This window comes from Poecilia latipinna, unplaced genomic scaffold (genome assembly GCF_001443285.1).
Source record: "Poecilia latipinna isolate Pla-1442-1.1 unplaced genomic scaffold, P_latipinna-1.0 Scaffold3226, whole genome shotgun sequence".
Lineage (NCBI taxonomy): Eukaryota > Metazoa > Chordata > Actinopteri > Cyprinodontiformes > Poeciliidae > Poecilia > Poecilia latipinna.
The window spans coordinates 40,970-55,003 of record NW_015115842.1 but is presented as its reverse complement, the minus strand read 5'-3'; the positions used below and the strand labels follow the sequence as shown (position 1 = coordinate 55,003).

The window sequence follows — 14,034 nt, the reverse complement described above, 5'->3', positions numbered from 1 at the left end:
ATTGCTTTAATCACAGGTCTTAAATTTTGTGGTGGCAGGACTCTGTCATACATTCTACATAATTTAATTTCCTTGCAGGATTTTGCTATCGAGGAAACATTTAGTCGTGCCCAGACATCTTCATTGCTTTCTGAGGCTCCCACTAACTAGCTGCTAGCATGCATGTGCTATCTAGAAAACTAGTGTAAATTTATCACTAGTTTGCTGAAGGATGTTTGTCTTAGCCTCTGGCTCATTTCTGTTGCCTCTCCATATGTCCATTCAGTGCAAAATAATTAAGCATTACTACGATGTAAAATATTTAGTTTTCTTTTGTACATTTGTGTCATGATACAGATCTTAAATTGTATTCATAATGGTCTTAAAAAGATCTTAAACCTACAGAAACTGTTTATTTATTATCAGATTGAGCTTCTGCTCCAGATTCACAGCCACATTCTGGGTTAAAGGATGAAAGCAGGACCTTCAGACTAGCAGTAAACACTGATCAACATTCACTTTGTCAGTCGTTGGCCCCTGCAAAGAGTGACGCAGAATTTCCCTCTACATAAACACATGAACACCAGACAGCAGACGCTGCAGAGAAGCTGCTGTTAGATGTTAACATCTGGAATGGTTGAACTGGAGACCTAAAATCTCTCCTCCAGGATGACTCTAGGTAGGTCATCAAGGAATCAGGGAATGATCTCTTCTGGATGTGTTTGGAAATATTTGAGATTTGTTTATCTTCCTGGGAGATTTTAAATTTAAGTTCAGAATATATTTTTTTAATTAGCTATAGACATCTTAAAACAAGAATTGCTACAAAAGTGCAAAGCAAATAAAAATGCACTATTTCCAAAGTAAACACGGGGATTAGAAATGTATAATTTCAGCAGTGAGATATAACAGCTCAAAAATGCATTTAAATAAGAGTAGAGTGAGTCAATCTTTAACTGTTCCTCTTTGTACAATCTTCAGATTGTACTGAGTCCTCTCCTGTGCTAACCTCTGAGGTCTTCTATAGGATGTAGATCTATAGACCGAGATGGTATTGGATGAACTCTGACTGTGTCTGATGACCCATTTGTCTTGATTTGGCCACACGCTGGGTCATTATGCTGCTGAAAGCCATAATTTTGATGGCTACAGTCTTTGTTCTCCTTGACCTGAATATTGTGTTTGATAACATTGACCATGTAGTTCTGATCTGTGTGCAGTGATGGCTGCCACAGCCCTACCATGTTCTGAATCTTACCTAACCAGTTGGAGTGTTTCCAGTCTAACTAGTTGATTTCTCCTCAGCTGCAGCTCAGATTTCTTTTGGAGTCCTCCAAGGCTCCGTCTTTGGTCCAATGCTGTTTTTTTTATTATATTTATTGCCACTGGGGATGATTTTTTTTTTATTCAATTTAATTAAAAACTACTTTAAGACCTACATGAATTGTTTAAGGAAATGTTCGCTTTCTTCTGTGCAGAGAAGTTCCAGATAATCTGTAGAGCTGTGTGGTTTTGAGGCAGTAGCCAGTTCTTTGTAATCAGTTTGACATGTCTGCCTTTCTTAAAGGGCAGGTTCTCTTGTCTTTCCCATCTTGAAGAGTGGTTAAAATAAGCAAGCCTCTGCGTCGTATTTAGGCCGGAAAGAAACAGAACACCATTGATGACAAAGTAGAAGTTGCTTGAAATTTGTATTCAGACAATCTAGAAAATATGCTTCAGTAAATTTTTTTAGTGATTATTGATGATTTTTCTTTTTTTTTTTTTTTTTTTTTTTTTTTTTTTAAATGTAGTTCATTTCAAAGTAGAGTTTTTGCATATGCTGACTGCTGCGTTTTTCTCCCAGCAGGCTTTGCCATCCAGGCGTACCGTGGAGCCCAGAAGCCGACTCCCATGGAGGTGATGAAGTCGCAGGCCACGCGGCTGGCTGACAACCCCCAGAGGGTGTCCCCGCCCAAAATGGAGATCCCCACGGTGGAGGGCCGGCGGCAGGGAGCGCGGCCACACAAGCTCAAACACCGAGACATGAACATCCTGACGCCGTCCGGCTTCTGAGACAATCGCCGTTAATACGACCAAGGTCCCACGACATGACAAAACCACCCTAGAGTCCCTCATTTTACTGTTCACATTCCCTTATTGTTCAGGTTCAACAGAAACATGAGTCTTACCGTTTCCAAAGAAATTCTTTTTGTGCTTGCTGCTCATTTGATGTTTATATTTTCTATATATCATTAATAAAATAAACTCCAGTCAGACTGAAAGCATTTTAAACCCCCCTAAGTTTTATTTATTTATTCAGGAGGAATTCAAAATTTATTGAAATCCATTGAGTTTGTAACTTCATGTGAGAATTGTGACCATCTATCATAACTGTAACGTCAAACAAGTGGGTAGCTGAACTCCAGCTGAAGGATTTTCAGAACCAGAGCTCTAAAGTTCAGCCGTTCGGCAGCTCAGACTGGGTTCATGCTAGAACATATAGCTTCAGTTTGCTAATCTGTAAAAATAATGTTAAATATTTTCTTCTCTCATGTTTTTGGTTTATGTCGCCTTGTTTATTATGTTGATCATTTTTAACCAGCTTTTTTTGTTTGTTTTACAAAAAATAGCTAGCATGAAAAACATTGTTTCACCTTAGGATTAATTCACCCTCGTTTCATCCCTTCCTGCTTCACACTCATGTACATTACTCATTTTTGGTTGTTTATATTTTTAGTCAAGTATTTTCATGAATAATGCAGATAAATGTGCATAAAAAGTCAAATCACATGTAAAATGTAATCTAATTCCGCTTTATTTCATCTTATTTCCATTAATCCTTATGAAATATGACATCAATGCTCCGATCAAACCAAAATAACTCAGAGAAACTTTTTATGTTGGATGTTATTTGAGTCACATTTCCTGAGCATTAGAGCCGTTGCAGATGAAAGATGAAATGAAAGACATAATGTGGCCAAACTCAGAAATTCTTATATTATCTTCACATATTTATGAGAAAACAATTAGATATTCTCCAATGTTGAATGTAGAATGCTAACACAGGAAAAAAATTAAGTAATTCTACACGATTAAGGCATAAATTGTGATAATTAAGCTGATGTATTTGCTGACTTTATGTAATCAGACATATGCTACAGAAAATGCAACAATTGTACATTTTTCCTGTATGTGAACATCTCCAGTGTTCAGACTCAATGCAGCTTCCCTCATACTGTAGAGTTTGTAGTTTTCTGAGCTCAAACTTCTTGTAAAGAAATTTGAAATTTTCACAAATTGAACTCACTTTTCTCCATTATTTTTACTGACGACTGCATTTGAAGGATTTTGTTTTTTACGTTTTTTGGACTTTAAAAACTGCTGTGTGTATTTTCTGCATCTCACAGAAACCTTGTCACTTATTTTATATATATATATATTTAAACACTTCAAATATTTTCTCCCTAAATAACAAACTATGGCCTTACTGCCAAGTTATCTTAATTTAGGCAAGTTATTTGCTGTGCTGCCTGGTTTGCAGATGATGGCTAACATAATATATAAAAGTTTCTGTAAGATTACACGTGCAAAGCATCTTCATTAAGCACTTTTGACCATAAAGTGAACCTTTTTTCTTCTTATTACTATTTTCTGGTAATAAAATAAAATAAATCCTGAAAGTTTACCACTTGTAACTGCTGTGGTGATATTCAGATGCTGTCATTCTGTGTGGTCACTAACTGTTGATATTTGATGTACTTTCCATTTGTTAAAGATGAGTCTATAGTACTTGTGTTTACAGGTGCTCAGTGGTCAGTGTGATACTCTCCCCCTTTAATCAGACTGAAGCATCAGTTTAATGTTCTGTCTGTAGGCATGACTCAGTCCTGATAGAAAGTTTCTGTCAGTTCAGTGATTTTTATTTTATATTTCTTTTCGATTTTTTTTCTTTTTTACTGTCTGTACAGTTTAGTTCACGTTGCTGGCACAGTTTGACAATAAATATTTCATCCTCTGTGGAAAATAAAAAAGTCTCAGCTTCATTGTTTTTGGTTTAAAAAAAATTATTTTAACAAATTTCATTGGCACTTCATGACAAAGATAATTTCCACGTTGATCACAGTAGATCTCATCCTCCTGTGAAGAGACCTGCTTTCAGTTTTCATTTAATTCATATCAGATTAACTGGCAATAAATAATAAAAGAAAGTGGATTAAAATAGGTTTTATTAGAAAAGTGTTTTCATGCAGAAACGGTGGTTTCAGGTTTCAGATGATGATAATGCGCAGACATAAATATTGAGTCCAGGCAGATGTGATTTGAAATGTGCAGGTTTTTCACGTGTCTCAAGAAATCAGAATGTCGACATGTATGTGATTTAACCAGGTTTTATTTTTTTAATGTAGTATAAAAAAATTCTAATGAGCCCAATTTGGGTTTTCATTGGCCACAATCATCAAAAGTAACCTGTGAGTAATGAATCAATGTACAGTGGACGCCCACCTATTTAAAGTCCACTAGTTGTGTATTCTTCACTGCTTTTTGTTGGATTTCTCATTCAATAGTTAGCCATGCAGGGTATGGAGATGGGACCTTGTAGGTTTGTAAATGTGCTCTTAAATTAATAAAGATGGAACTAAAAATATTTACTCATAATTCCTAAAGATTTCCTAAAAACCAAATTAATAAAGTGTTGGAATAATTTTAGTTTTACATATTATAATTTATGAATTTTATTTAATTTCCACCACCATTTTGTAAAGAGCACAATTGTATTTAATATCAATATGTTAACTATGTTAAACAGGTCATGCTGACACGTTAAATCTTTCATACATCAAGTCTGAGCTTTTTGGAGTAATTAAAGGTGGACAGTTTTGACTAAAGGATATGTGGAACATAAAACTGATGCTTTATCACCTGGAGACACCTGGGACTGACTGAGTCTCAGTCATCACAGGCTTCAGTGTGCTGCCTGAGTTTCCTAGGAAGACGAGAATTAATTTGAGATTTAAAGGCAAATTTTTAAAAAATCCCATCAGATCTGACCTTTAATAACGTGAACCTCCACTAATGTGATGTTCTTATTTCTGTTTTCATACCATTAACTCATCTTGACATAATCCGTCCGCTGCTAACTGCAGCTTCTTTCTTCCCTTTTTCACTCCTGCTGAGAAAAACAGTCTTTCAGTCTTCAGATGCTTCCTCCTCCAGCTCTTCCCAGATCTCCTCCTCTTCTCCTTATTTCTCCATATGTCCTGAAGAACAGCTCCATCTCCCTCTGAAGGGTGGTGTTCCGGCGGTCTGCGTCTGCCTTGGCTCGCTCCATGTTTCTGATCTTGATCTCTGCCACGCTCTGGCTTCGCCTCTGCTGCTCCAGACTGAGTCGCAGAACGGCAACTTGCCGTTCGAGGGCGCCATTGCAGCGCTCCAACCTATAATCCATGAATAAATGACACGGAGTGACCAAAGTGTTGCACCTCTTCATTTACAGAGAATAGTGTTCAGATTTCCTAAACCTTTGTATATTTTTACATCTTAATTTTGTTGCAGCACCTCTGCATTAGCAGTGAGCTGGTTGCAGTTTTCTGACCGACTGCTGACTACCAATCTTTAAAAAGCCTGACCTGCCGACTGATTGGGGCCGATTCTGATATTTTCGTCTGAAATGTTGCTAAATATAGCAAGGACATCAGTGAGTTGGCAACAGTGGGGTAATTAGTGTTAACAGTAAACATGCATGTCCTGGTGAGTGGCTCTGTCAGTCAAATGTAGGGGTAAGGGTAAGTGTTAGGGGTCAGATTGAAATTGTATGAACCTTAGTAAAGTAATACCTCTCAATCCTGTTTTGGTACTCTGCCTTCTGCTGAGCCATCTGCTGCCTCAGCTTGGCCAGCAGAGAATGAGTGTCCCTCGACTCTAAATGAGACTCTTGAACCTGGAGATCCGGAGCCCCAGAGGGGAGGAAGACTTCTGAGCTCCCTGTGCTGAGAGGGCTGATGCTGATGACAGAGCAGGAAGCCCAGGAGCTCGGATGTTGCTTGGCACCATTGCCTTCAACTCCATTGTCTTCATGATCATCTTTATCACAGATTTCCTGTTCTCTTCTCTGATTCAGAGGCAACATTCTGGATCTCTTTGGTGGGATATCAGGACTACTGACCCCCAGTTCATCCTTGCTTTTATCTAATGGTAGAACTTCACAGGAAGACCATGAGGAAGAGGAGTCTCCTGCCATCCCCAGTTCTGCTTGATCTACCTCTGTTTCACACATTCCAACATTGATTCCTAGAGAATCTAAATCAAAGTTCTCAGTAGGAACATTCTCCAATGTGTGAGACAGAGAGGCTCTGTCCAGGTTGTCATAGACTGAGGGTGTACTGTCCTCCTGTGCTTGACTGCTCCCCCCACTGGCTGCTTCAGGAACCTCACCCTCTTCCTCTGCTCCTCTGCAGCTCCAGGAGGCAGAGGCTGCCTTTTCTTGGCGTTGCCATCCCATTGCCCCCTGATTTGAGCTTTCGGTCTGTAGCTGGGGGTTGGTTGTTGTGGCTTGAGCATTTGCAGAAGATGAACCCTGCCCAGAATGGTACTTGTAAAAATCTCCTTTGTGCCTCCCAGGGTGGTGGTTGATGGACTCACTGGAGGAAGGCAAGGGGTAGAAGCAGTTCTCTGGATGGGAGGAAGTGTAGCGATGGCCAAGGTGTTTCTTCTGACCAGAGAGCAAGTCTGATTTACCAGCAGCAGAGAAGATACAACTGCAGGGAAGAAACTTCAACAGTTATTAAAGACAATTCATACTGAAGTCGGATCTTTAATGTTAACTTGAACCTCAAAAGTGAGAAACTGCAAAAACACAAAATGTTAACAAGTATTTTTGGTCTAGTTTCCACTGCAAATATCTTGGTACCTTGAAATAAGACAGAACTAACTTACAATAAACTTTTCAGTACAAGATAGGAGCCTGTTTTAAGTCAATAATTCCTTTATATTGATGAAAAACTACCAGTTATAAGTGAAATAGTTTTCTCATATTATAAGTTTAAATCAAAATATCTTGTGCAAGTTTTCCTCTGCTTACAAGGTTTATAAAGATTCAGATTTCACTTTTCAGCAGGACCAGGTACCTGCCCACAGGCGGATGTTTAAAAAAGTGCTTTGATGGTCATGGTGGCGCTGTGGTTGGTTTTAAACTCATTTACTTAAATAAATTAACTTTTCCTTTGAATTCTATTTTTCAGATGCATCTATTATTCTCTACTTGTGTGAGAATGACTAATCGCCAACTGACTGTTGAATGCTTGAACCCCTGTGTTTTACCTAGAGTGGTCTGCATGTGCGGCTGGTTGTCCTGATTCACTTGAGTGGTCTGCAATAAGAGGCAAAGACAGCTGGCGAAGGCAGGGCGATGGCTGGAGATGGGGTTGCTTCAAAGGCGTTGCAGAAGGATGAGAGCAGGCAGAAGGAGGGAACTTGGCAAACAGAGATTTGTGTTGTCTGATCAGCTCCGACATGAGCACCTGGACCAGTTTTGTAGCTTGGAGACAGACAAGAAGAACTTATTGTCCAGAAGTCAAAGCTAGAAAATGTTGTTGCACTTGCTTAAGGTCATCTATCCTAAACATAAGCAGGAGCTGAAATATTTTTTATCAATTACTGGTTGTGAGATAGAATACCTCTCTTCTTAAGAATATATCCAGGTCTGGATCAAAACCTCCAACATGTCTAAAGAAAGTAAACTTATGTTTTTGGAAGATAATTCCAACAGGTAAAGCACTGAGCATTACCTCTAAACCCAGGAGTACCTCAGGTGCAAGTATCATGGTATGTAAAAATTTATGAAATTGTTGACCGTTTTGACCCAAAACCTGCAGGTGTAAGCTAGAAGACTGACAGTGAAGATGCTAAGCCTTTTTAAAACATCGCCAAGATTCCAAGAATATTTTTAATCAACAAAATAATGGCTTCAAGAAAAATAAAGTTTTGCAATCGACTCACGTCAATTCAGAACCTAATCTGACAGAAAACCTGCAGGGTCAATAGACAACCATGAGAGACAAAGTTTATCAGTGATGCTAATGTTTCCTGGCAACTGAGAAAAATGGAAAAATTATGTAAATGCATTAAGAGTTAGTCTGCAAAAAGTAAATTCATGATTTCTACAGACTTTCTTACCGATTATGCTTTTAATTTAGGAGTAAAAAAATATTGACATGTTCTAGAGCACTGAAAAACCTTTATGAAGTAGTAGTATTTTGAAATAAGCAAAAAATATTAAATAAACTGCTGCCAGTTTACCTCCCATGATGCTTTGTGGGTCTTCAGCTTTGGCTCGAAGGATGTTTGGTCCAAACACGGTTGCCAAGTTCTGGACGTTCATCTTGTTACTGCTGGAGCAGCTCTGAACCTCATTCAGAAACCTGCACACACACATCCGTTCCTCATGAGCTGCACAAACAGAGAAGCTGGTTCCAACTTTGAAACAATCTGCCTTGATTTAATCACCAAAAATGTCAAAACTAATGAAGTCAGACAGATCATACTGGCAGATAAAGTTGAGTAGGTTGAAGTTTGCGACAGGTAACTCATGAAGAAGATTCGTCAACTCCTCCAGACCCTGATGGAGGACATGGAGATAAAACAGAAAGAAGAAACCTTTCTAAAATAAAACACTCATTAAACCTCATGTAATCTGAGCAATGTGTTTTCACCAATAGTTGTGTTTTACATCAGTCTCTGTGGTGTGGTGCACTGAGTGATTACCACTGTACGGTCACTTAACAGCTTCTGACCGCAGAGCAGAAAGTCCTGGTAGTGGCTGTAGGGAACCAGAGGTTCTGGTAGCTGCCTGAGGTAGAGCTTCAGCAGTGATGCCACAGTGTGGACGTCTGTCCCGCTGCAGACAAAACACAACACACCAGATTCCTTACCTAAACAGCCAAGCCCCCCAACTCAAAGTTAACATTCACACTTCAAAGTGACTGCAAACAAATGTACAATTATACAACCATATATATCTTTGAATAGTAGAAGTAGAGCCTCTTGCATAACCAACAAGAATGCAGCAAGTGGTTTCTGGATAGTAACATTTGTCTTTTCCAGCAGCCATACTACATCGCATACAGCAGTAAATCCAGCTGACCAAATGTGCTGGAGCTCTGCTTTTGTTGCTAGATGACAGACTATTTGCCGCTGGAGTTGTTAGGTAATAAACTGAACTTCACTGGGGTTGCCAGGTGAGGGGGATCTTACATTCTGGAGGTTTTTGTAACAGGTTATTTTTCAATTACCAAAAACATTAAATTATTGACAAAAACACTTCTGGGTGTTTTATAAGTGCTTTAATATACTTTTTTGTTACGTTTATTAATCACTGAAGGGCTTACCAACATATATTCAAAACACATTGTCACAACAAAACAGTCTGGAACATCTTCCAGGTCCCTAAGGTGTTTGGTTCAGGTCTACTCTTCATTCTCAGAACCAGAATGAAATATTGAGAAGCAACATTCAGCTTTTATGCTTATCTAATCTGGAACAAACTTCCAGAAAACTGCAAAGATGCAGAAACACTTAGTTCCTTTATATCAAGGCTAAAAACTCACCTGCTTAGAGTTGGCTTTGACTAGTTGTAAGTGGCACATTAATCAACATATTCATGATTTTGATGTTGGCATTTGACAAAATGTAAAGTTTATTGCTAGTTTCATAATTGGTTACTGTATTGTAGTTTTATGATGTAAAGCACTTTGAACTGCTAATGTTGCTGAAATGTGCTATACAGATAAACTTGGCTTTACTTGACTTAAATGGGATCTGAAATCTGTATAAGAAAAAGAGAAGGAGCTGAACCTGTCAAAAGACGGCCTTTCACCAGAATCAAAAGCCTCCTGTAGCTCTTTCACCAGACTGGTGCGTCCAGGCTGGCGAAACAAGCCCACCTCATGCAGACCACGTTCCCGGATAAATGTCACACACTGCTCCACCACCAGAGGAACCAAACGCACTCCATACCGACGCTCATACAGCACCGTCTCATCCAGACGTTGCCCAAAAACCCCTGCAACAGAAACAGAAATCCCTCCCTTACGATAAATCCTAAAATCATACTGGAGTTCTCTGTTTTTGTTAAGCTTGTAAGAGTCAATAAATGTTTTGTGTTAGGGTCTCCAAGTAATACCAATGAACACATGAACCATTTTGTGTGTGTTAGTGAGTTCCCACCTGTGAAAGGGATCCAGACTCCCTTGTTAAGGCTCTTCAACCACTCGTCACCCTGACCAGCGCTGTTGGATAGGAAGAAATAGGAGCCTGGGCTGGCCAGCACATCTCTGTTACCTACATTTACACAATAATAAATCATATATTTTCACTTAAGATGTCATTCTCAGTGGGAATCATCATGAATCAATTCCTCCTGCCTGGGATTTAAGATTAGCCAGTATGCTAAAAAGAAATCTTTTTTTAAAACTTGCATTTTATTATATGTAGAAACTTTTTTAGGCATTATAGTGACAAGAAATTGTTTCAAAGGATAAAGTTGAACTGTTTCTGCTTTGAATCATGCTTAGTGGTAGCTTTCTGGCTAAGCTAATCAGCTAATGAAGCTAATATTCAGAATAAAATTCTCTTTAGATTGTCTCTACTTTTAAAGCCACAGCGGCTAATCACAAGTCAGTTTGTTATTCAACTGGTTAAAGAGCAAACTGTATTTTAGCATCAATAATTGGTATTTTAGCAGACTTGTGAAATATTGATTGGATTTTGTAACAGTTATAAGACCAAATATTTATTGATGAAGACACAGTTGAACTCTTTCTAGCCTTACTTAAACATGTCCTCAATGTTTAAGAAAGTTTCCAACTAATACCAACAGCTCAGTTCTCACTAATGAGCTGTTGTTTGTCACTATTTTCAGACTCTTAAATGTCATTGACGTTGCTTTTCATCTGTTCTTGAATCTTCTTGAAGGAATGATATACTGCTTTTGAGGTTTTTCAACCTACTTCGTGTTGTTAGACAGGTTCTACATAAATTATTTTTTGCTTCCACACGTCTGACAGCATTCAGGAAAGACTGTAGCTAGAGAAACTGAAGTATGCTTAAACACATTACATTCATGACTAACAAAGTTTGGGTTGGGTTGTTTTTTTTCACTTAGCTAATCATTATTTTAAAACTGCATTCTTTATTTACTTTGGTTATCTTTGTTGATCTGTAGGAAGCAAGAGCAGAACAGTAGATGTAACCTTCAATTGCCCATCATGCCATCACACACTTAAACACTGTCCTCTTTCTAGTTCCCATCATCCTTAGCTTTCTGTCCCTCTCAATGTCAATGTACACACACACACGCACACACACACACCCCCCACCCCCACACACACAACAGGACACACAAGACAAGAATCTCAAACTTCCTGACTCAGCATTTAACTGTTTTCCTTGGTGGATGACACATGCAACCAGAGTTTGAGAGAGATTGGGGGTTAACATGCCAACTGTGTGTATTTCTTACCTTTGTGGCCTGTACTGTCATATTTCCAAGACTTAAAGCAGCTGAGTCCCATGCTGCAAACACTTCTGGCCTGGTTGAAGATGCTCAACCCAAAGTGATGATGTACTTTACAGAGTTAAAGAGGAATTAATAAATAAAATAGGTCACAAATACATTTGACAAAAAAAAAAGAAATTCTGGATAGAAAGAGACGCACCATCAAGTTGATGCTGAACAATCATGGAACAATTAAATTGTAAAAAATTAGGAAGAAAACCAAAAGGTCTCTAACACGGATCCACAGACTGGTTTTAGAAGTTTGGAGTTTGAATCAAGACTTTTGCCAAACTTTCTGCCACTGAAAAAAGTCTCTTTTTCAAATTATGTTGTTTTCATCAACATTTTGATCTACAAATGTTTATCTTAGGGGAAAGTTCTCTGTATACAGGTTCTTCCATTAGTAATTCATGGCAATAATTAGGAATTTGATGAGAGGTTTCAAGTTAAAAAAAAAAAGCTTATCAAGAGGAGTTCTTGAAAAACAAGCATGGAAAATCTTGGAATAATCTTTGGTGGATATGATTTCTGTAGAAGTTATTGCATTGTTGAAAAGCTTTTATAGGTACAAATATGCTCACCCCTAAAATGTCCAAAGCAGTCTCTTCAAACCTAAATATGTTCATAAAAGGTTCTGTCAGAAACTGTGGAGAACTTGCCAATAAAAGGGTGTTGATCCTTGACAAGCAAACTGGAATGCTGAAAATCGGTTTGTTGTGTTGTGTCTTTTTTGCAAAATGGTTTTGGATTGTCATTTGTTCTCACATCCCAGTTAGATTCTCATTGATCCTGTAATTGTGGAGAACATATCTTTGCAGAAACTGCACCCAAAACCGTCCCAGATCCAACCTGAGCAGGAGAATTTTCACCTTGCTTCCTATCATTGGAGCGTCTTCTGACCGGCACGCTGTCTTTTCTCCTTGATGTTCCCCTTTAGCCTTTGACACCAGTGAATGGTCGGTAAATGCATCCTGAAGGAACTTTGTTCTTCCTCACCATCTCCAGAACACTTCATCCTCCACGGTGAAAAGACGCCATATTAGTATTCCTTCCTGCATCTCCTCTCCTCCCTTGTCCCCCTCTCTATGTCCTCTGCTTTATTACCTCTTTTACTGGACGTCCCGCACCATTTTCAAAGGACACTTCACACATCAGGATGTCCATGTCTTCGCCAGCCCCTCTTTTTCCTCTCTTCCTTCACGCCATTCCTTCCCTCTCCAGCTGTCCCTGTCTTTGTCCACGTCCAACTTCTGTCTCATTCCCACTACCGCCTTCTGTCTTTCTCTCCATTTCCCAGCAGTGTGTGTGCCCCTTGTTGCCCCCCTCCCCTTTTGCCTCATCAATAACCATGCTGTGTGTGTGTGTGCGTGAAGGCTGTGCATTAGGAAAATTGGATCTCTGCGACGCAGAGCTGTTTTACCAAAGTAATCACAGCTGATGGCAAGAGAGGGAGGGAGATGATCTGGCTGAAATTCTGCAGCGGCTGAAGTATGGCCGTTCACGGCACGAGCACACTCACTGTCACCATCATTCAAGTGGACATAAAAGCCAGAGGAGCCACTCAGCCAGGTCAACTTTTGAACTCAATTATAGTATGAACCTCCAGACAGTCCAATTCAATAAGACTGTTTGACTCAATGTACAATACAGTGTACAGTGAGTTGCAAAAATCGGGTTGCTTATCAATACAAGCAATCAAATATTAACAGCTGTTCAATCAAGAGATTAAATCAGCACAAAATCAATTGTGACTTCGCATCGACTCGTTGCTGTGGGGTTTCTTCTACAGAATTTCAGAGAAAATGTTGCTGGATACATTTCTTGAAATATTCATAAACAAGTGTAATATGGAGGCACATTAAATTTCTATTAAAATTGGATTTAGAATCATTAGATGATAACTGGTGACTGATGATATTTTATAAGAAAATATATTTGAATGTTTTTAATTTTTACCTAGAAATTTTATCCAAACATCAAAAATGTCATACGCACTCACACATTTTTCAAATAACTTTTAAATATTTGGCAGTTTTCCAATTATTCTGTGTTACCAATAGCCATTTAAAGTGTTGATGTCTAAGCATAATGTCAAAACAAATTCTGACCAAATAATTTTTTTTTTTTTTCAGCAGAATTGTTGTCATGCGATGTAATCTGTATTTTGAACCGGCAATAATTTGGACATCCCGAGACTTAAAAGGACCAATTCCCAACTGGGAAGATTGAATACAATCTCTGGAGTGTTTGTTTTGCATAATCATGAGGTGAAATTGCCTGTTTTAGTTTTTAGTTAGAAAAACGGAAGAGTTTGTGCTGCCGGTCAATCCTGGAGGAAAACAGCTTAGAGACTGCAAAGGAACTGAGAATGGGGTGAAGCAGGACGACTGCACTAAATATACAGCCAAAGCAGTGAAAGTCCAGGACTAAATCACAATATGTATGTGTGCCAAGAACTGAGAATTGATGTTAACAAATGTTCTCCATCCAATCAGTGAGCATGAACAATTTTACAAAGAAGCAGC

The 14,034-nt window shown here is 38.7% G+C and overlaps 1 protein-coding gene and 1 long non-coding RNA gene across 3 annotated transcripts; one reads left to right on the top strand and one right to left on the bottom strand.

Annotated features, from left to right (window-relative positions):
- The first annotated feature begins 10 nt into the window (after positions 1-10).
- Positions 11-3,983, top strand: LOC106940435 (uncharacterized). Its single transcript, XR_001423090.1, has 2 exons — positions 11-658; positions 1,823-3,983. It is a non-coding gene; the product is annotated as an uncharacterized LOC106940435 (long non-coding RNA).
- Positions 3,984-4,533: 550 nt separating this feature from the next.
- Positions 4,534-11,623, bottom strand: LOC106940434 (rho GTPase-activating protein 22-like). Of its 2 annotated transcripts, none has more exons than XM_015023183.1 (9): positions 11,474-11,623; positions 10,180-10,293; positions 9,808-10,015; positions 8,719-8,851; positions 8,499-8,572; positions 8,254-8,375; positions 7,276-7,492; positions 5,793-6,713; positions 4,534-5,393 (listed from the first exon to the last, which is right to left on the bottom strand). In XM_015023183.1, the coding sequence occupies exons 1-9, from the start codon at positions 11,523-11,525 to the stop codon at positions 5,153-5,155; spliced, it is 2,082 nt and encodes a 693-aa protein (XP_014878669.1). In that variant the 5' UTR covers positions 11,526-11,623; the 3' UTR covers positions 4,534-5,152. The 2 variants fall into 2 exon arrangements, with proteins under 2 accessions (XP_014878669.1, XP_014878670.1); XM_015023184.1 differs by lacking the exon at positions 4,534-5,393 and adding an exon at positions 5,608-5,716.
- Between the last annotated feature and the right edge of the window lie 2,411 nt (positions 11,624-14,034).